Source organism: Sarcophilus harrisii, chromosome 4 (genome assembly GCF_902635505.1).
Source record: "Sarcophilus harrisii chromosome 4, mSarHar1.11, whole genome shotgun sequence".
Lineage (NCBI taxonomy): Eukaryota > Metazoa > Chordata > Mammalia > Dasyuromorphia > Dasyuridae > Sarcophilus > Sarcophilus harrisii.
In genome coordinates this window covers 180,618,684-180,641,998 of record NC_045429.1, presented here as the reverse complement: position 1 = coordinate 180,641,998, position 23,315 = coordinate 180,618,684, and the positions used below count along the sequence as shown (strand labels likewise).

The 23,315-nt window shown below is 31.5% G+C and overlaps 1 protein-coding gene across 10 annotated transcripts in view; it reads right to left on the bottom strand.

The window, feature by feature from the left end:
• FAM184A (family with sequence similarity 184 member A) overlaps window positions 1-23,315 on the bottom strand; it is a 96,188-nt gene that overhangs the window by 1,859 nt on the left and 71,014 nt on the right. For 5 of the 10 annotated variants that reach the window (XR_004233627.1, XM_031964350.1, XM_031964349.1 and 2 more), the window contains 8 exons: window positions 21,367-21,579; window positions 19,199-19,352; window positions 16,871-16,998; window positions 14,787-14,971; window positions 14,193-14,339; window positions 6,189-6,306; window positions 4,235-4,339; window positions 79-281 (listed from right to left, as the gene is read on the bottom strand). Coding sequence is in view for 9 of the 10 variants with exons in the window: in XM_031964350.1 (XP_031820210.1) it covers window positions 79-281; window positions 4,235-4,339; window positions 6,189-6,306; window positions 14,193-14,339; window positions 14,787-14,971; window positions 16,871-16,998; window positions 19,199-19,352; window positions 21,367-21,579 (1,253 nt within the window). In the remaining variant the exon portion in view is untranslated. The remainder of the gene's footprint in view (window positions 1-78; window positions 282-4,234; window positions 4,340-6,188; window positions 6,307-14,192; window positions 14,340-14,786; window positions 14,972-16,870; window positions 16,999-19,198; window positions 19,353-21,366; window positions 21,580-23,315) is intronic. The other 5 variants (XM_031964352.1, XM_031964353.1, XM_031964354.1 and 2 more) reach the window with 4 other exon arrangements.

Below are 23,315 nucleotides of genomic sequence, written 5' to 3'. Positions count from 1 at the left end.
TTATGCTAGTGAATTTCTGTTACTAAAAAGACAAGTTTCTTAAGTTAAAAAAAAACCCACTGGTGAGGCAATGCTCACCTCAAAAATGTCTTGGGTTCTTTGGATGGTATGACTGTTTGTGGAAGTGGTTTGCTGCTGTTGAACTCAATATCATGGATGGGTGAATTAGGAATAGGATCCAGGCGGTTAGGATGTCCATTGCCCACTCCACTAGGTTCCAGAACACTTAAATTGGGAACACTCACAAACCTGTTTGTTGATTTATCATTCTTCTTCTTTTGCTGCATTAAAAATAACACAGTATGAGGAAAGTCCTTGTAATCAGGACAGATGAGAAAATATGGGAATAATTTAAGAAACTTTCATGAGAGTATTTTGGTAATTTTATTTTAAACTGGAGTGTCAAACTAATGTTAAGCACTATGGGAAATTCTTGGAAGCTTTCTCTAATAATCTCTTTGGAATCATCATAACCAGAAAAGAAATATTACAAATTCGAAAGAAATAGTAAGGAGAATTAAGGGAAGGGGAAAGCATATTCTGAGGGGAAGAATATTAGAAGTAAAACAGGAAACAAAAGGAAATACAGATACCATTATATTAAAGGGTACTGACTAAATATATCAGGGGAAAGGACAATCAGGCATAACATTTAAAGGAATGGAGTTCTTGAAATTTAGTCAGCTTTCCAAAGAAGTCTTTGGTTCAAAAAAAAATGTGGAATAAGAAAATGCTTCAAGCCATCTGCTTTGATACATAGATTCATTGTAACCCATGAAGAATGGGTTTGATCAGAGCACCCACGTAATTCTGTAAATTCTGAAAAAATTATAAGAAATTCTTTATTTCCACTCAAGACAAGTGGCTGAGTTATAAAAATGATCATACTTTCAAATTCAGTGAAAAGTATTCATGTAGACAAGCAATTAAATTTGCCTAATTAGATTTAATTTAGTAATTAATAATGACATTAATTTGTACAGAACATTTTAAAAAACCCTGTAGGCTAGAGAATCCACAGTCAATCTATATTTATTTCATTCTTCATCCTGCAGGAATCTTTGAAATTCTCAGTGGTAAAATGAGAGATTGCTTCCCCATTATCTATCAATGTGAAAATAATGCAACATTATGATTCCAAAGCAAGTCCTAAATTAGTCTGATGATGGGCTTCTGCCTCATTTCCTTTCCCTCAGCCATTATAAGATCTGTGATTGATAACTGGTGCTGTTTAATCCCCTCTAGACTTCTCCACATTCACCTAATCAATATTATATCCCATATTTGGATTGATGTAGCAGTTTTTTACTTTCATCATTATAATAAATGAGGATTATTAAAATACAATATTTTAAAATATTATTTACAATATTATTAAAATACAATAATTACAATTTGTAGAATAGTTTCTAAGAATCTAACATAGGAAATTATTTGTAATTTCATGTTAAAATGAGATATCCAAATTAACTATTTAAAAAGATGTAAGCATGTACTCTTTTCATTTTATTGTAATAGTTTTCAACTACTTAGCCATTTTTCTCTACAGTTGAAGTCACTGAATGATATAGATTTAGTAAACACATCATTTAGACACAAAACAACAAAGGTAGAATTTTGTTGTTGTTAAAATAAAAACTCAAGTGTTATATACCAAACACCAAGCGGTAAAATAAAAACCTTTAACATGTATTTTTCTGTATTTCAGATTTTGGGGATTACTGAATAAAGTACTGGTTATAAATCTGTTCTCAGTTAAATATAAAGTATAGCATCCCATCCCATGAAAATCTACTTTCCTCATCTTCTTTACTTGACTCTGAAAGCTTATCTCAATTTAATAATTTCCAGTGGTTAAATGTTGGTGAACTTAATTTACGAAACATGTAAATTTGAATTTTGGGATAATTTATCTTATTAAAGAGAATGATGGAGAGCTGGTAGCAATGAAATTTTGTATTCTAATGTGTTGCAAACTGCAGCCCTCAGTCATGAAAAATTTATATGGTCTTCTGGGCTGAAAGCCTGAAGGAAATGTGGCCAAACCCATGGCTAGGCTACTAAGTTAGAATTTTAATAAAATTTAAAAATATCATCTCTGCTAATGGTCTAAAACCTCTTTGCATATGAAAATATCTTTTTTAGTATAAATAAAATATCAAGGATCCCCACCTAATTGCAGTTATGTCAATGGCCATTCATTAATTCTAGACACACATGATTTCATAAAATGTCTGAATTTGGAAATAATTTTACATGAATTTGTATTTTTCATAGAATCTCTATATATATTTGAAAAATAATAATACATAAAATGAGACATCATTCAACCTATAGAAAGCATCTTTTTTTTTTCCTGCTTCTTTCATTTGCTGTAATTTAATGAGATGGACTCAATGTAACAATCTTATAGCAAGAGTACTCAGTCTACAGGCTGAGAACCATGGATCTTTATTACTAGTAGCACTACTATTCACACTAGATACAAATATAAATAGATTTTTTCATTCTTGTTTTTTTAATCCTTTTGTCTCCACATATATTATCACTACGTGTTAAATTTGATAAACATTTGATATTCAACAGTTATCAAATATCTACTATGCATGGGGCATCACAATTAAGTACTATATTATATAATGGCACATGATTCCATGTATATATGATCGTTATCAACTTTATCTATGAAGTTGACTGGAGAACAATTGAACCAAAGCTCATAATACATATGCAAGTTTATTCTTCAACAAAGTATCATAGAAAACTTAGGGAGAGCCTAAACATTTTACTTCATTCCACCTCTGAAAGTTAACATCTACCACAGAAGTACATGTTCTGATAAAATACACTCATTGTTTATCAGAGGCTTAAGGTTATGAAGAATTGAAGAGTATCTGGGGTTTAGAAATACCTTATTAATTTCATCAGAAGATTACAACTTACTTCAAGGACCCATAGTTGTATCAACATGGGTACTTATTTCCCTATTGCAGAATATTTAAGTTACTAATTATTATTATTATTATTTTTGCTGGGGAACAATTGAGATTAAATGACATGTTTGGGGGATCATACAACTAGTGTCTGAAGTCACATTTGAACTCAGATTCTCCCGATTCCAGGGCCAGTGTTCTATTCGCTGTGTTATCTAGCTGCCCCCAAATTACTAATTTTTGAGAGCTGCTTTGGATGAAAAGTTAAGCATTCTATGGCCAAGCTATTAAATAAACTTCTTCAAATTTAACTAGGCTCATTCTTGGGCAATCCATCACTGAATCCAGATCTGAAACCTGATTTCAGTTTAGTTAAAGCTCAGAGAGCTTATGTTTACCTAAGATAATCTTTGAGAAACCAGGATAACTTTCCAAGCCACCGTAAAACATTAGAATAGGACTAAATATAGTTCTTTAGCAGAAGACAATATGGATAGGTGAGGAAAATGTTGAGACTATTTCAAGAGGTTTCTTTTTAGAAATAGAAGGGATAAAATGAGTTTAAAAATTCTTAAAGCATTTAGAAATATCAATTATTAGTTTCTCTTTAAAGTCTAGCTATTATCTCATTGTGCAGCAGCTAGATAGTGTGGAAAATAAGAGTACTGGGCTTCAAGTCAGGAAGACATCTTCCTCAGACACTTGCTAGCTATGTGACTTTGAGCAAGGCACTTAACTCCATTTGCCTCAATTCTTCATCTATAAAACCAGCTGGAGAAGGAAATGGCAAACGACTCCAGTATCTATGCCAAAAAAATTCCAAATGGGTTCATGAAGAGATGAACATGACTAAAATAACTAAACAAAAATATATCTCATTGTGTCATGAGAAGAGTCTTAATTCTCAAAAGCTGTATCAGTAAAGTGCAGGCTCTGGCAGGTTTCATCATGATGAAAGGTCTTTGAATATTATCTGGATGACAGATTGAATTCTGTTAAGAATTAATCTAAGTAAGTACAAAAGCTTCAATTAATAGGTTGGTAGTGAATTTTCCTTGTTTGTGGAAACTAATGAAACATTATTATTGCATAATGGATTAAAGCTCCTATTAGTCAAATTTTGAAAGTGGATATAGATAAAAATGAAAAGACTTGGCTCTACATTATTTGAAAGGTTAAAAAAAAAAAGAGACTGATTTTCTTTTGTGGTAAATTTAATCTTATTAACACTCCTTGCAGTAACTTTCTATTTATCAATTCAAATTTATATAACATATTCTCTCAACAATATTTAAACATACCTTCACAAGAGGGTTAATAACACCAACAGTAGGATTTGCATTGAACATTTTATTGAAGTTAGTTTCTCGATTGACTAATTCCAGTTGGTAAAATTTATTATCATCCTAGGAACAAGAAATATTGATATTTTAGAATACTATCAAAATAATTTAAATATCTACTTGTTTTAAATTTTTAATAAATATCAGCTATTTGCAATTTAAAATAAAACTATTTATAAATGCTTATTATACATTGTACTCACTATTTTCTTTCTTTTATTTCTTTCTTTCTTTTTTTTTTTGGCTGAGGCAATTGGGGCTAAGTGACTTGCCCATGGTCACACAGCTACGAAGTGTTAAGTGACTGAGACCAGATATGAACTCAGGTCTTCCTGACTTCAGGGCTGCTGCTCTATCCACTGCCCCACCTAGCTGGCCCTTATATTCACTATTTTCTAAGGAGAATCTGTTGCTACTGACAAAGCTAAGACTGGTCTCTAATCAAATTTTAAAAATTGCTGCTTCCCAATTCATAAATCTTTTTTCCCTAAACTGTTCAAAATCCTACTCCTATATGGCTTGAAAATAAGTATTCTTACTTCAATCTATCCCTGTTTTATTGGTCTGGCTACAGAGTTTATGGAAGCTCTCTATACCTAAAATTCATGCTGTTTTCACAATTAGATTTCTATAAAATTATGATTAGATGCTCTCAAGCTCTTCCCCTTTCTAGCCTTAACACACTAGAACTTTAACACACTTATTTTTTTTGGTCTGTGCTTGAATATATTTGGTAACAGACAACCTCTTTGAACTACATGACCTCTTTAAGATTCATTCTAGTCCTAAATCTATGATCCTATGATCTAATGAAGCAGATCACTTCATTTTCTAACAATCTGAATTGTTCAGTGCTTCCATATGTTGTTCAGTTGTTTCAATCATAACTGACTTTTTGTGACCCCATTAGGGATTTTCTTGGCAAAGATACTGGAGTAGTTTACCATTTCCTTCTCCAGCTCATTTTACAGATGAGAAAACTGAGTTAAACAGGGTTAAGTGACTTGCCCAGTATCACCCAGCTAATAAGTGTCTGAAGCCAGATTTGAAATCAGGAAGAGAAGTCTTCCTGATTCCAGACCTGGTACTTTCTCTATATGTGCTTTCTTAAATTGAGCTGAAATTTGCTTTCTTATATATTTAACCTGTTTGTCCGAATCCTTTCCCCTGACAATGACACAAAATAAGTCTACTTGTATAACTGTATATGAAATAGTTGACACTCTTCCAAGAACTCCTCCACTAGACTGTAGGCTCCATGAAAAGAGGCAATATGTATTGTCTAAACTTTGTACCTATCTACTCTGTTGGTAACAGTCTCTGCATTCACCACTAGGTGCTTTATAAATGATTTGAACTGAACATTTTGTTAATAAGGCAAAAGAGTTCCATAAATCAGTGCTGGGTTCAGGGTCTTTGTAAATGTTGCCTAAGTATTCTCATACAATGGTTAATTTTCCATATTCCCAGCAGAGAAGATAAATAAGAAAATTAGTGAATTAGCTTTCGGTTTCTATTTCCATTGCAAAAGAAAACTATGTGTTAGCTTTCAAAATAATGCCTGATTTATGTCAGTCCATAAACTTTTTCTTCTGATTCCCTGTGTGAATCTCAAACATTATGAAATTAATTTACCCTTAGCATTAATGCCTGCTGATTGAAAGCAAATCTTATTATATAAAACTAACACTTGGTTAGTCTTAAGAAATGAAGTATAAGCAAGATACTAATTCATAACTGTGATATTTTTAAAAGTTGTCATAGGTTTTTTCCCCCCTCTTGGCCATATTATATGTTATAAGCATTCACTTTCAATAGTGGAATAAAACTACTAAGGGAGTTACATTTAGATATTGTACAGGAAGGTTCATTCACATCACATTTTAACCAAAAAGAATACTGAATATCTTACAATTAGTTTCTTTATGACTTGGTCTCTCTCTGCAAGCAAGGTTTTCAAATCTGCAATCATCTGTAAATCTTCGGTTCGTGACTCTCTCTTTATATATTTTTCTTCCATGTCTTCTAGTCTTTTTATGAAAATAGTAATATCTTTAGTTTACTGCTGACACAAGTGAGTTCCCTTGCAATACCAACAATTTCAAAAGAGTCTAATTGGATAATAATAGAAAACATTTATTTTCCTCAAAAACTTTAGTTTAATATTTTTGTTTATTCAGGTATAAAATGGTCTGAGTTAAAATAGTAACATAAAATTTCATCAAAATATTTAGCTTAAAGTATTTTATAGTGAAATCAGCAGTGTTAACACAATTATTTTAAGTAACTCAAAAGCAATTGGGTAGTTAAGAGTGTGTGTGACTGGCCTAAGAAATATGTGTTTGATATTTTAAAAGATGAGAATACTTTTAGAGATAATTGTAAAAAAAATACCATTATATAAGATTTGGTGAAAGGCAACATGGTATAATGAATAGAAAGTTGGCTTTTGGAGTCAAGAATTTCAATTTGGACATATATTAGCAATTGACTTTGAGGAAATCAGCGTCATAGGCTTCCGAGCAACTTTCTAAGACTACAGAAGTTGCATCATAGCTGCCTCATAACATTGGTGAATGAAGTTTCCTCATTGAGAATTCTTGACACAAATGACTCTATCCCCCCTGCCTTTCCTGAAAAAAGACTTGATAGAGCATGTATTGAGAAAAGGAACAGATACAGAAGGGGAAACAAAGAAACACAAATGATAATTTGTTTTAATTTCTCAAATTGTATGAATAAATAGTATATTGTTTTATATGTAAGTCAACCATGCTGTGTGAAATATAATAGTTTTTTCAAGGATCAGACAAAACAAAATTCATCCCAATTCTGACAATTCTAAGCATTAGCTATGATAATAAAAAGAAACCAAAGAAGATATTGAAGAAGTTATTTTATGAGCAAAGGCAATGCAGAAGTGTTAAGTGATTCAAGGAAAAGATGGAAGAAGAGTGAGGAAAGGGGAGACACAGACATAAACACACACATGCATAGAAGAAACAGACAAATCCTGATTATGTTGACTATAGAACTTAAGAAGATATTTCTAGAAGGGAAAATTAGAAATAATACTCTTGTTTTAATAGAACCTTAAAGTTTGCAATTGTTTGCTTTTAGTACTATAGGTTCAAAAATTCTTTGGAGATGGGAGAAACAATCTCCTAAATGTATACAGAGGATACAGAGGATTACAATCACTTTGGGTCCATTCTAGTTCTAATTTTGGTTCAGTATTTAATTGGAAGTTATCTTGTAAAATACTGACTTTATAATTGTCAATTATAAAACCACCAAGATCAATAAAATTATAACAACCAGAATTTAACTACATATTCTTAAAAGAGTTTAGAAAAGGTAGCTAGAACTAGTAGTTCTGGCTAGTAGTTCTATTGGAACTACTAGTGTGGTGGGATAGGGGGAATTGTTTTCCCCTTTTCCTGAGTTAAGACAAGTTTATTTTGGTGCTTCCTAGATTAGATGCAGTGAAGCTTTCTTAACATCTGAATAGGGTAGGAAAAGCAAAAGCACTTTCTACCTACTGGGCAGCCTAGACAAGATCCACATGCAAGACTATGTTTAGCATTTTTTACACTACTTTCTAACCAAGATTCAAGTGACTATATGCAGTATATTCTTATTGGAGCCAGAAGATGTCAGTGTTAACATTCTTCATCACTATAGCAACCCACATGACAAAGTGGATTTCACGAAGTCCGTCCAGAATACTTAGGAGGCAGTGGTGAAATGGATATATATTAGTTTGGAGTCTTATTTATTTCTAAGGATAGTGAAAAAACTATTACAATCATCTCAGTCTATTATGCAAAATTAATTTAGCAGCATTGCTCTAAGATTATTAGCAATAACATAACTGAATTATTAAAGGAAGAAAGTGAGATGATTAAATTGAGAAACACCTAATACATTTTAAACATAAATGTGAAAACATTAAAGAAGATAACACAGGCATAGTGCTATAGACATGCAAACATTTCTTGAGCATTTATTAGGCCTTCAGAATTCCAGCAAGAATATAGAAGTTTTAGCCTTAGCATCTTTAACCAATGCCCACCTGAAATCATCCTGATCTATTTTTAAAATTTTAATTCAGTACATTACGATAAAAAAGTACATGTAGAAGTATCCCTGAAAGATCTTTATAAAAATTAAATATAAAAATAATTTAAAATGAGAGTGTTTCTTTCTGATCTTTCTTACTAGGTCTTTTGTTGGAATCTCATTAAACAAACACAAATCTCTTTTTAATCCTAGGCAGAGACTCCAAAAATTAAATGCTGGTAGATATCTTTTTAAGAAGAATACAAACATGCAAATTTTAGAAATAACCTGAAAAATCCTGTCAGAAAGTTTCTGAACTGATAAAAACAATGCTATTTAAAAAACAAACTGACTGTAAATTTTGTAAGCATACTTTATTTTTGATCCAAGTCACTGATAAAAATTTAGAATGAAATGAGGCCAAAACCAAAACACAGTATCACATATCTGTAAGTTATTATTCCATGAATCAGTATCCTTTGTATATATATTATTTCACATACTTAAAAATTCAACTTTATGAATTAAAACTTTTTTTTTTCTTCATCCATTGTCCTCATGACAATTTTATATTCTGGCCTGAAGTAACAGGTTCAATACAGTGTGTTCTTATAGTTACAAAATTAGGATTAAAAATACTTGTCTCTCTCATGATTATTATAATTACCTAAATAGTATTTCTAACATTATTGAGACTGATTTATCTGAAATAACATTGATGTGGATGAAATAACATTCTCTTTACTAAATCAGATCAGAAGCATCCTATGTCTTCTTTTCTTATGTAATTCTCATCTATATGCTTCCATAAGTCCTCAATAAAGGAACCATATTGGAAGCCTTTTAAAAAATATACTTAAGGCTATCATGTAGCTGGTATTGTTTCTCATTCTTGTTATGTGACTTATTTATCTCATGCCATTGAATTACCCTCTTTCTTATATGTGTCATCATCAGTTATATGCTACACCTGTTATGATTATCCTTTGTAGTTAAAAAAAGGCATTTTAATGATAAAAAAAAAACCCGCTGATTTAATTTCTCTCAAAGAACCCTCTCAGAATAAAGAAGTAAAAAGACAAATTGAATCATATTGGAAAAACTACATAGGACTTTCCATGGTTCTAAGTTGCTCCCTACTGCAGAAGCCCATCTTTTTGATATTAACATTCTCTTAGTGATGCAATAGGATTGTGAATTATAGAATGCCATAATTTCAAAAGAGAAAAAAATTTCTTCTTCCCTGAAGATCAAAAGAAACATGAATGATTTGGGTTAGCAGAAATCATCACCAGTATCTTATTTAATGTCAAAATTAAATAAATATAAGTATAATTATATAGAATATCAAGCATTTAATATGGCTAATAATTAAAGGAAACATTAAGACTTTGTCATCATTTTTTAAACATTACTATGAGCAGTTTGTCTGTACTTGATATTTACTATCAGCATAAACTTTAACCATAGATAGAAATACTTATTATATGAAATAGATATATAATATACACCTTAATACACACTAACTCAATAGGCTGTATATATGAGCTATATATTATAATCTAGGAAATATATTTTTTATCAACTTTCCCTCCCCATTGTGAGTGGTTAACATTTATTCTTTTTTGGGAAGAGGAGGAAAGTATTTTTTTTTAAACTGGTATTAGGAACTCCTGGTCAGGAAACTTCCTCTAACTATTCTGCAATTTATAGTCCAAGAGTGTTTACTGGAGACACTGAGAGATTAAGAGGTTTGCCCAATGTAACAGAACAAATATGTTAGAAGTGGGACTTGAACCAAAGTCTTTCTCTGAGGTTAGCACTCTCTCTTCATTATAGCATATTGCCTTCCAAAAGTCATCTACTAAAAGATAATAATACATTTCACCAAGAAGGCTTGATAGTGTTCCTAGGTTTGATGCAATTTATATAATTATGTCTGTGATTATAACTGAAGAATCTTGCAGTTAATAGGGAATCTTGTTTGTATGCCGAGCAGGACATTTTCTATGAGACTTTAAATTGGTGTATACCTTTATTTGCTGTTATTCAATAGATTCCTGAATAAAGACATACCTATGATTGTACTTATTATAAAATCATGAACTAATATAACATAAGCATGGGATACATATTATTTGAAAGTTACATCTAAGCTGAATTTTGTTCTAAATAAAATCCTAAAAAAACTTAATTAACAGATATACCTAGGTATTCTATATATTTCTATTAGTTGTGGGACAGTAAATCTGTGATTTACTATAGAAAACCATCTGCAAAAGCATACCTGTTCCCTTCTCATATTTTCATACATTATATTTTGTTTTACAGAAAATACTTTTAAAATAAACAAATAATAAATAAATCCAGATGTACTTTTATACTTTTTTGTCTTCTGCAATTAGGTACTGGTACAAAAGCTGGAATCCTTTTCATGGTGTTTTGTTTGCCTAGATTTGAAATCATTCCACAGCAAGATTATCAAATGTCCTAAGAAACTGTACTTCTTGTTGGCTTTGGGTGCATGATAAACATCAACATTTTTTATTTGTCGTTCCAAGAAGAACGTTAGCTATCCTCTTATTCATTATGTCTTCTCACATATATTTTAAATGTATGAAATCTAATCCCTTTCTTATTGTCAACTTAGTGGTCACCAATGATAGAACATTAAGAATAGCAGCACAACAGTTAAATTCTTTGTAGGCCATCTAAAGACTATGTGATTCTTAGTATGCTATGCTTCTTTCCTGTTCCTTGAATTCTATCACAGCAGAAATACTTTTTAGAGTCTTTCCTTTTTTGTGTCCATTTCTTGTAGTCCCTAAAATTTGTTCTCTAGTGGTCAGTATCCTGATGGAAACTTTTGGAAGGAGTTTTCACTAAAAATGCAACCAATAACCCCAAAAGGTATAGTAATTACTATTTAATACCTAGTTTAGTAGTGAGAATTGCCATCTAGTTAGGCATTAGCTGTATCTATCAAGTCAGAGAAAGCTTACTCCAAACTTTAGAAGCGGAACTTTTTTTTCAGGCACATTTTCCTTTTTTGATTGTTCTTGCTAAATGAAAGGGATAATTTGTTTTGTTTGGGGCCTGACAAGGTCAATCTAATACAATAGGTAATGAGTATATATGTGTAAGTAATATTTTTAACACTAGTGCCTTTTTCAAACTTCCCAAAGGTTATATATTTCTGCATTTAGCTAAGACCTTTTATGTAGAGACTTTTTCCTGGCCATTTAAATATATTTAACTCATTCGTTTTTTTTTTTTTTTCCTGAGGCAATTGGGTTAAGTGATTTGCCCCCGGTCACACAGCTAGGAAGTATTAAATGTCTAAGGCTCCGATTTGAACACAGGTCCTGCTGACTTCAGGGCTGGTGCTCTAGCCACTGTGCCACCTAATTGCCCCACTATTAATTCTTTAAATTTATTTTTCAATTTCAATTTCAATAAATTTAGACAATATATACAATATTATACTACATATATAATGATATGCACTGTATAATATAATATTTAAATATAATTATATAATACTTATATAATAAATAAATTTAAATATATTTCTCAATGAGGAACAAAACTTCATATAATGCCATTTAAGGGAATCAAATTCCTACAAAGCTGAAATACTATCTTGAGTATGTGGTGGAAAACGTAAAACATTGCTCTAATGAATTTCTATTTATTAGTTTCAGACTATGATTTTATTGATTTAGAGAACTTTGGTAAGAAAACTTTCTTGTACCATTGTAGATCTGCAACTATTATACTCTATGATGCAGAGAATTACAGTTTCCTAGGGGATGGGAAAGACCTAGGTATTAAGTGTAATTAATAATCATTCTACAGAAAGTAGAAAATTGCTCTCATTTTTTAACCTTGTTTTGTAAACATTGGCTAGCCTTTAAGCTTATGTCTAACCTAACCTGGAGTTAACAACGAAATCTCTGAGATTCACTAGATCTTAAACAAGGGTAGGTATCAGAAAATGGAAGCTGCTCCAGAGTCATCTCTGAGGTGAATTAGTTCCAGTGCTTCTAAAGAGCATCTAATTTTATAGGAAGTTCTCAGGGACAGGTATTTAATTTAGATACTATAGTTTCTGCATTAGTTAGATCTCTTAAGAACTTCATAAAACCTGATCTAGAGGACCAATGATGAAGTATACTAGATCCCACTGCCTAACAGAGAGATGATGGACTTAGGGTGTAGGCAGCAAAATATGTTTTAGATATGGCCAATGTAGAAGTTCGTTTGTTTTTGTTTTTTAATGGGGGCATGGGAAGAAATAGAGCTTTGCTAATTAAATAAATAAAATTTAAACTTAAAAGATCGTGTAGCTCATTTATTCCCTCTAAGTGCCACCACTAATTATAAGTAAATACTAAAAGAGATTCCTTTCTATCACCAATTTCAATCCAAGACAGTCTCAAAATCAAACATTTCAGAACATTGCCCAGAAATATTCAACAATTCAAAAGAAGCTTCTTGAGAAATAAATATAATGCTTCAGTTATTTGAAGCCAGTTTCTAGACTAATAAAAGCAAAAATCTGCCTCCACTACCAATAAGTGACTAATAAAGGATCAAGGTAGATATTAGAAAACTATTCAGCCAACTTAAGCAAATATTAAAAAAAAAAAAGTACCTACTTCATATTTATTTGGCTTTATCATCCAACTCTTTGTACTTAAAGTTGAGGTTTCATCTCATTATGGTTTAATACCCATATCATTAAAAAAAAAATCAACCAGGGGTAGCTAGATGGCACAGAACACCAGTTCTGAAGTCAGGAGGACCTGAGTTCAAATCTTGTCTCAGACACTTAACACGTTCTAGTTATGTGACCCTGGGCAAGTCACTTAACCCCAATTGCCACAGCAAAAAAAAAAAAAAAAAAAAAAAAAAAAAAAAAAAAAAAAAAAAAGAGTAAAACAATACTTAGACAATTCTTACCCCTTAAATTTACAATTTAAGTAGAAAAGACATATACATTATTCTTTTGGTAAGAAAAATTTGTTTCTTTAGGTAGTTTCTTGATTTCTTACTATGTTCTGGGTAGATCAAACTGACAAAATAATAAGGCACGATCAATAAAGTCTACTTTTTCTCATAAGTAATCTACCATTAAAAGAAATGGGATTTTTTTCATGTTAATAATTCATGTCTATTTACTGAATTATAGAATTAAGATTTTTTTTCTTTTTCTTTTGAATTGGAGACAAAGGTCACATTGATTTGATTTCTCTCCTCTCTCTCTTCCAAATAGGCTTTTATAATTAAAGCACATTCTTATTGTATATATTTTACTGTATAGGCAAGTCTTAGATGGTGTTGGTAGGTACAACTTTGTCAACTATGAAAAACAGTACTGTTGGCCTAATTTGAAAAGTTGAGCTCTTTTGAATTTTATTCAAAAATTATTTTAAACATTTTTGTAGAGTTTAATAAAAATAGATACAATTTTTCCCTTGGAATTTATTATTTAATTCTTTTGAGGTGAATTCAGGTGAATAGCTATCTTATAGCTATTGTCCTAACAGTAATATAAACAGAATAAAGCAGTTTGTTTCAAATATTTTCTTAGTATATGTGCAATTTGTTTAAATATTTCCTTAGTGTATGTGCAATCATAGTAAAGGAGGACATAATAATTCAACTGGCTTACAGGTTTATCCTAATTAAGGAATCTATCACACTGAAATAGTTATGTGTAAGATACATTTTATAAGAACTTTTTGTTATCTCTAAACTATAGTAAAAATATTAATAGCTAGTCTGTCAGATATATCTCTTTACTTAAACTTAACTATATATGAATTTTGCTTAATATAATGAAACTTACGAAATTTGTAAAGCTGAATTTATTTCCTTGAGTAGCTCGTTAGTCTTATTAAAATCTGCCCGCAAGATATTTTTCTCTCTGAGGTGGTCTGCTGTCATGACATCCAGCTCTTTTTCAAGTTTCTTGTTAAAATCTTGCTCATGCAACCTGTTTAATTTATTTTTTTTTGTTAAGAAAAAGTTATTTATAAGTCAGTTTTTATTTTACTGTATTCTGCCAGATTTGAAATGGCTATATACATGGAAAATTTTATAGACATAATCTCTATTATGCCACTTACTTCTCTGATCTTCTAGCTGTGTCCTTTAATACTTTTAAAAAACATTTTTAAAATGTTTAGTTAATCATAGTAATCTCGCAAAATTTATTAAAATACCCTATTTAAGCTATAAGTATTTCATGTTATTTATACCACTATTGACAACAAATTATGAAAAATAGATTTCAATTCCTTAAGAAGATGACATCTTGGCATTTTAAGATATAAAAACAGCCTAACTGTACCACATGATAATTTATCATATCAAATAGCGTTAGTATGCACCCATTTTTAAAAAATGAGAAAAAATGTTATAGTGCAGAAAAAAATAATACCTTATTTGCTGGTTTGATTCACTGCGTATTCTGAGAATTTCTTTTCCCTTAAACTCCAACTCTTTGGTTAAAGCACTTATACTATCATGAAGATGTTGTATCTCCTTATCTAATTCAGATATATGGTGTTCTCTGTGCCTTAGTTCCTCTTGTAGATCTGTTAGGCGACACATATATTCCTCATCCTGTCAAAGAAAAAAAGAATTTTTAAATGTTTTAATACATTAGCAATCTGTTTATATGTAAGGAGACAGATTTGGGTCACATGTACAAATTTAGATATTCCAAAGCACAAATCAATCTCACTTATATTTAAGCATTTAAGATCTTTCATGATTTAGTCTAAAGTTATAGTCTAAAGTTACCCTTTCAGCCTTATCTTCCACTACTACCCTTTACTTACTTTAAGTCCTAGTTAAAATGTAGTACTTAGTACTATGAAAGTCTTGGTATGAATACTTCCATATCATTCCTCAAACAGTTTCTTCTATTCTTTTCTTACTATTGTCAGTCTGATTGCTATCAATTCCTCAAAATATGTTTCCAAAAAAAAAAATCTCTCTACTAATCAACTCTGATGGAACTAATCTCTCCCTTATTTCAGTTTCCATAAACGTGTTCATTAATTTCATACTTTTCTCCTGTTACATTTGTGTTTATGTAATCTCCCAATCATGAGTTCTATAAAGGCAGAGTCCATATCTTACTCTTACTTGTATCTTCCACAATATCTCACAGATAGTAAATAACCCAATATATACTAACTGAATAAATAACTGGATTGGCTACTTTCCTACTACTTATAACTTTGTTCAGGTTTTTCTATAGCCTAAAAAAAAATTCTTCCTTTTACCTTTGACTGCTCAGCTCCTAGAAAAAGTAGAAGACAACATCCTGAAAAGATCATGATGATTTGTGGGAGGAAACTGACAAGGGTCACACTGGATCAGAAAGCTTTGATAGGCTATGATATTGGACAGAAATCAAAGATCCACAATGTAACCATTCCTGGCACTCAGTACAGTGCCTTGCATAAAATACTCATTTAATAAATATTTGTTGAATTTTTAATGCTGGGCTGCTGTTTTGGATCTACTCTTCCATAGATGAAGGGACTGGGATGAAATAATGGTTTGTATGACACATAACCAAAGGAACTATTCTTGTTCCTTGCCCTGAAAAGGCTTCTGTAAGTATAAAACAATAGGAATGTGCCTCTTGTATACCTAAATTGCTTAATCTGAAAAGTGTGTGTGTGTGTGTGTGTGTGTGTGTGTGTGTGTGTGTGTGTAAAAATAAAAAAAAGAGAGAGAGAGTTTGGAGGTAGGGAAAATAAATCTTCAGTGTTGTTTTTCCATCTGGTTCCTGTGATCCACCAAAATATACGTACATTATTAGGTCTAGTTATAACCTCTCTTTTAAGAGAGGGCTTAGCCCGCATGCCTATATTCTTTGGATATTTAATATCATATGCTTTAGAAGCGTGCAATTTCAGTTGGAGAGAATATTCCTTCCACTAACTAAGGGAAACTTAGAACAACTGATACGATGAAGAAATTAGACTTTATTACTTAACACAATAAAAGGATTAAAATTATAAAATATTTACTCCCCATCAATTAATAATGTGTTACTACAGTATACCTAAAAACCCCAGCAAGACAGCTTAATCCTCCAAATTCTTTAAAGGAAAATAAAAGTACAATAGTGCAAGCAGACCAAATTAGTGAAGCTTTTAGAACATTTAATTCATTAATATGATTTTCAGTTTGTGGAGAGCATGATTCTTTTATGGTATATTCCCTTTTATTAAAGCTACAACTTGTAGCTTCATTTTCCAACAAACAAAATGGGAAACCTTATGGCTAGATTTCACCAGTGCACAAATAAAATGTAAGACTTTCAATTAAAAATGCATAAAATAGTATTTCATTTGACAAAAGCATATATGCAAAAGTCAAATTTTCTTTAAAACAAAACTTCAACATATAAAAATAATAAAATAGCTACTAAGATATTGAATTACATTATGGTCTTTTAAAATTATGAATGTGTTTGTCATGTAGCAGAATATTCTTATTTACCTGTCTTCTGCCGATTTCTAAGCTTCTCTCCAGTTCCATTTTAGCAGCTATCAGTTCTTGTTGATGATTATGCTTTAATAAATCCACTGCTGCTGCATGTTGATGATTTAATTCTGAGCGTAAGGAAGCTAGTTTCCATGAAAAAGGGGATCAGTTATTTCAAAAGTACCACTGATATTTTAGTAAAAGAAAACGAGACTATTGCTTCAATGGGAACTGCTACAAATTATATGTAAATCCATAATTATTTTGGGGTATAATTTAATTATATTATGCTATTTTCAATAACTAAGAAATGTCAACTCTATTTGGATGGAAGATTTTTATAACTATTTTAACTTTTCTGTGGAAGTGGTATTATGATTGAGTAAAATGAAATTATTATCTTTCATTGTCATTAGGTTAATAGGATATTAAGAGAGACCCTGTTCAATGTAAGAACCTCAACGAAATAATCAATCCATAAGCAAACATTCCCAAGTGCTCACTGTACTAAGCTTCAAAAAAACAAGTCAAAATATGAAACAATTTTTGTTTCATTTTAAGTTCCTCTATTCCTGATATATACTCAAGTTTCCGCTTGAACCTTTACAATGTTCAAGCAGAAAGCTTATCTGTTATTTCATAAGGAAGCCCATTCCAATTTTAGAAAGTTTTCATCTTAGTGTAATAGCTCCTAAAGTTGCTATATCTTTAAAAATGACAAAATAAAGAACTTGATAATTTTTTTCTAATTAAAAATCTCAAAATATATCCTATTAAAAATGGTTGCTTTGTTTTTTTTTAATTTGATCCTCACATAAGTTAAGTAAAACCCGTGTTTCTATCCTACTATTGCTCCCTCTATATCTGGCCCTGATTTTGACAAGTAGTGACTTTTAATAGAAAAGGGAAAATGAAATTGTCCAATATATCTTAATCATTATAAAGACTGGCAACACTGCCTGACGGCTTTGCTTTTGTATTCCACAATACTCAAAATACTTCTGCCTTATCTCATTCTGTACAGAAATAACATGGATCTAGCATTAACAGTAGATTAATTTTTTTTAAAATGTCGGAAGGTTGGGCATGGAGCAAGAAGAGAGGATTCTGAACAGAAGACAATGGGAGAAAGAGTAATAACAGTATTCTAGAAAACTTTTAAGTAACTAGTAATTATCTAGTTCCTTAAAAAGCTCAAAATAACTTTTCTCCTTTTCAACTGATAGAGATTTTAAAATCCTATGGCCAAAATTCTCTAGAAATATAAGTCACAATGTAAAGACAAAACTAGATTTCAGCCACATCATTAGTAAATGCTGAAAACTGCAAAGGTGACTTTATTGGATAATTGAGCAAAAAATCAATTTTTCTGTCACACAGACCTGTGATTTCATTGGAAGAGGGACTTTCTTTGTAATGAAATTCCTTATAACAAGGTAGATGGCAAGTCATAGTAACAGAATTGTCAGGGAGGATAAATAACTTGCACAGGATTCTTAAACCTAAGTCAGGGCATTCTGATTCCAAGGTCTGCTCTCTACCTAGCTATCACCATGCTTATTTCTTTCCTATCTCGTTTTTGGGCCTAAACTTGTGATTTCATTGCTATAGGATACTCCCAGTAAGAAGGTTTCTTCCACTAATAACAGATCAAAAATTTCTTGTCAGCTTATAACTACAGAGAACTGTGTGAGACATACAAATTAGTTCTGCAACAGCATTGGGAAGATTTTAATTTCATATGGGGTTAAGGTGAGAAAGATTCCTTAACTTCCAATCTCCACCTCAATCTGCCGTCCAGGTATGGAGACAAATTGGTAAAGCCCCATGATATATTGCTGCAAACAGCATGGAACACAGGATATTTCTTCTTATTGTAAAGTCTGTACTCCCCTCTCTTCTGCTTTTTTAATCTTCATCTAGTAATGATCTCTGAGTATGGGTATATTCAAATGAAATATACCTTCATGTGTGTATAACTCTTTTGATGAAGTTTCTTGAAATTAATTTTAATTTCTAGTATATATAAACCTTTTACAATGCAGAAGTATTCATGTATATACAGTCAAATTTTGTTTTCATTTTTGTTGCTATTGTTCAGTGGTTTCAGTCATATCTGACTCTGTGACACCACTGGGGATTTTCTTGACAAAGACACTAGAATGGTTTGCCAATTCCTTCCCCAGATCTCTTTACAGATAAGGAAAACAAGGCAAATAAGGTGGAGTGTCTTGCTCAGGGTCAAAATGCTACTATCTGAGGCTAAATTTGAACTCTGGTTTGACTTCAGTACTGGCATTCTATCCACTAGTATAGACAATTATAAACTAGATCAAAAAGTACCTAGCATGGCCTTCCCTTCATCTTCCAATTCAAATCTAAGCGTTTGAAGTTCCTGTTCCATTTCTATCCTGAAACCCTCCATGGACATTCTATGTGCATCTTTTAATAACTGAAGCTCAGCTGAATGTTTCTGCTGTAACTCATTTTCAAGTGCCTAAAAAACAAGAACAAAAAGAAATAATCAACTTTTATTACATTTGAATTAAACAAATTAAGTAGTGAGAGGGGGGGAAAAAACCTCAAATGAATTACCAAAAGTAACTCCATATTATTAATTTTTTTACAGGTACAAACCTGTGATTTCAATGGTGTAGGGAGGGAGGTGACAAATGGGATTAGCAGTTAAAAGGAAGTCAAGGTGCTAGGAATCAGTTTTCAGACCTTAATTTCAGTCCATCACTACTTTAAATGAAGGTTCCCTAAATGTGAACCCTCTGTTTGCAAACTAATAAAATGATATACTATTAAACAAAAATGAACTATATTAAATTGATATTATTGACAAACAGGGCCAGAAAGACAAAAGCAGATTTAAAGGGTCCTTTCCCTCTTTTGCTCCACTAATCCCTTTAGGGTCTTTGCTATCCTCCTCCTACAGAACATTCCAGGTCCCTTCAGTCTTTACCATTCCCCTATTTCAAGACTGCCCTTTACATGTACACTTCTGTATTTGTTCCACATTCTTGTGTTTTTTTCTCTGCAGGGCCCCCGAAGGGGACAATGCTCCATTTACACCTTCTAGCTTCTTATTCTATTCTGATCTCTTATGCCATCAGCTGGGGCACCATTGTTCAGGTAGCTGGTCTCTTCAGAAATAGGTTCATCTGTCAATATTTTTTATTTCATGGGCTTTTCTATGGGCACTTCCCTTTGCCTTGTACTTTTAAAATACTCATTTGTAGCTTGGGCTTATGTATATGCCATATTCTGAGGCAGATGTTATCTTTCTTTACTTCTGTATTTCCAGAAATTAACAGATGACTCAGAAATTGATAACTGTGTGTGTTCAATGGAACTGAACTGAAATGAATACGAGTCATGTATAAATTACAAGTCTGTCATGGTGAGTTAAAATTTCCAGAGTAAATGCTTTTCTGAAGCCTGACACTTCATTCTCGCAAAATGAACCTATTTAGGCAACATGGACACAGCTTCCTTAACTTTTGTCAACACTGGAATCCAATAACTCACAAGCTCCTAAGAGTTATCTTAGCCTGGGAGAACACAGGAGGCTTATGGCATCCTTATTTGTTGCTGTCCAGTTGTTTCCAGGCATGTCTGACTCTTCTTAACCCCTATTAAGTTTTCTTGGCAAAGATACTGGAGTGGTTGGCCATATCCTTCTCTAGCTCATTTTACAGATGAGGGTTAGATGACTTGCTCAGGATCACACAACTAGTAAATATTTGAGACTGGATTGGTTTCAGTCTTTTTGGCTGCAGGCCCAGCACTGTACCCACTGCACCACTTAGCTGCCCCAGCACCATTCTAGGACACCTTAAAGAATGTTTTGCAGATTAATTAGAGGCAATATATAACATTAAAGTATTTTTGCCTTCAAAGTTCCTCTCATTTCCATTTCATTGTGCATAAGTAAAGTGGCATAAGTAAAAAAAAAAAAAAAGAGGAAAACAAATGTTAGTCTGGTCAAACACATTTTGCTTGGATATACTTTGCTTTAGGAGAGCACATAGATGATAAAAAATTATTGGTGGATTACAATGTTAAAGGCCTAAGGCCAGGTCCACAATTATGGACAAGATGGACTGAATGGAACACTTAGTTTACTTGGATTTATTCACTATCACTATATAAAAAGCAACATAATATAAACTAGAAACAGTCACTCCTAATGATAGCATGGAATTAAGTTATGGAGTTGAACACTTTTTTTTTTCATTTCAAGTTTAATTTATTACAAACATCTACCAGATCTACAGTGGTCAAAAAATATAAACTCTTCTGTTCAGGATCTTACATCCTAAAAAGACAGAGGTATTTTAACTGTATGAATAAAGTAAAATGGAGTGCATTGGCTTTTTTAGGGGGAAAATCTACAAAATAATCTCTGAAAATTTAAAAGCTAATTATGATTACATCAGACTGAAGGATTTTTCAAAATCAGCTATTTTGTCACATTTAATTGTCATTAAATATGCTAAATGTACCTTTTGCTCCTGTTCTTTTGTCTCTTCCATATTTTGAAATGCAAGGACGTGTGCTTCTTTTAAGGATTTGTGTCTTTGTTGGTGTTGTTCTTCTAATTCTTCAAGCTCTTGTGTAAGCCGCTGGCGCTCTTGTGTAAACTGGGCTTGAAGTTGCTGCAAAGAAGTCTGAGACTGGGAAAGCTGCATCTCCAAATTCTGTTTCAACAAGGAAATCTATGCCACAGAAGGGTAGACAATTGAGTATAAATACAAGGCAAATTTTATGAACCATCACTCTAAGGGGAAAAGTCTTTCAATGATAAATAATTTTAATTAAAACTTTCTTAGAAAATTTTTACTATAAAATTTTTACCATATGATGACATTGTAATATTTGTGTTTAATAATTCTTCATTTTATTTTTCACAAGTTGTCATTGAAACTGGACTGAAATTTACTGTACATAATAATATTCTTATAACTTCTGGGGCAATAATGTAATCCATAGGTAGAAACACAATCATATATTCTGAATTGTAACAAAAAAATCTAATGTGTTATATGAAATAAGGTAGTATTATAATTTTACACAAATATATTTATGTCTTTCTCAAGAGGACAATATCAAAAGATCAATTTGCTTTTGCAAACTTTCTTTTAAATCTAAATCTTCCTATATATTAGCTGAGATACTTGCAATTTCATTATCTAATATCCTTATTTTTTCTTATTTAAAATGGTTACCATAAAGGACCTTACTTTTTAAAAAGTTGTGCCTAGGCCATATAATTATAAAGTCTTCCCACTCTCTTTTTACTTTACCTCCATATCAATATCAGGTGCTTTTCTTTCAACCTAAGAAAACAATTTACTAAATATTTTTAAAGAAAAAAATCACTCCCAATATAAATTTGTATTATACTTGTCAGTTTTTAACACATACAAATCATTATTTTTCTTTCCTTCTAAGTATAAAAGGTAAATGCTTAAACATGTTGGCTATGTTCAGATATACATGATTTTCTTTTGTTCTAAGTATGAAATGTAAATGTCTATATGTGTTGGATATGTTCTAATCACACATAATGAAACCAGTTAATTTTGATATTCTATTTAATTTCTGTTCCAATGGCTACTATCCCTTTAAACTTATATTCACCAAATTTCAAAAAAAAATTCTGTTAAGTGTGGTTAAAAAAAAATAACATTAATATGGGGCTGTGAAATCGGTAATTAAAAATGCAAATAAAGTTAAATAAATTTTCCTGCCAATAAGAAAAAAGGATTTTAGAGTGAACAAATCCATTCTAATTCATGGAAAATAAATATAGGGTTTCTTATTCTCCAGAAGGAAGGAAAGATAAATGAGAAACTTAGTAAGAGATGAGCTGGAGAATCACTTGGGTAGAAGGTTAAGAAAAAAAGGCAAAAAAATATGGGCTGGAAGATTAACCAATAAGGTTTAATTAAAGAAAGGTCTCCCTCTTCTTTAAGAAAGTAGTTTGCCCAGGAACTCAGGACAAATCACTTGGGTTGTATTTTTTTATAGTTCAAGTTGAGCTTCAAAGGGAGATATCTGTAAAGGTCCAGTATATACCGTTATGAAATATATATTCATAAACTGACAGAATAAAAATATTGACAATGTTTTAATAAATTGTTCTTTTGTAGTAACATTTATAAGTTATTTAAAGCATATAAGTGCTATTTATTTAAAAACTATATTTTTGTGTAAAACTGAAATTTGTAAACACATTTCTATAATTAGAGGTGAAATGGTCCAAAGAAAAGAACCAGCCCCACAAAGACTATATGCAGCTATGTCTCTTAAGGTGGCCTTAAGGAGCAGTTCTTAAATAGTAAATCAACCTCCTAAATATTAACAACTGCAAAGTTATAGAGGCAACACCCAGTGCCATCTCCTGAGGGGTACAAAACCTGAGGCCAATAATGCCTGTGGCCCTCACTCT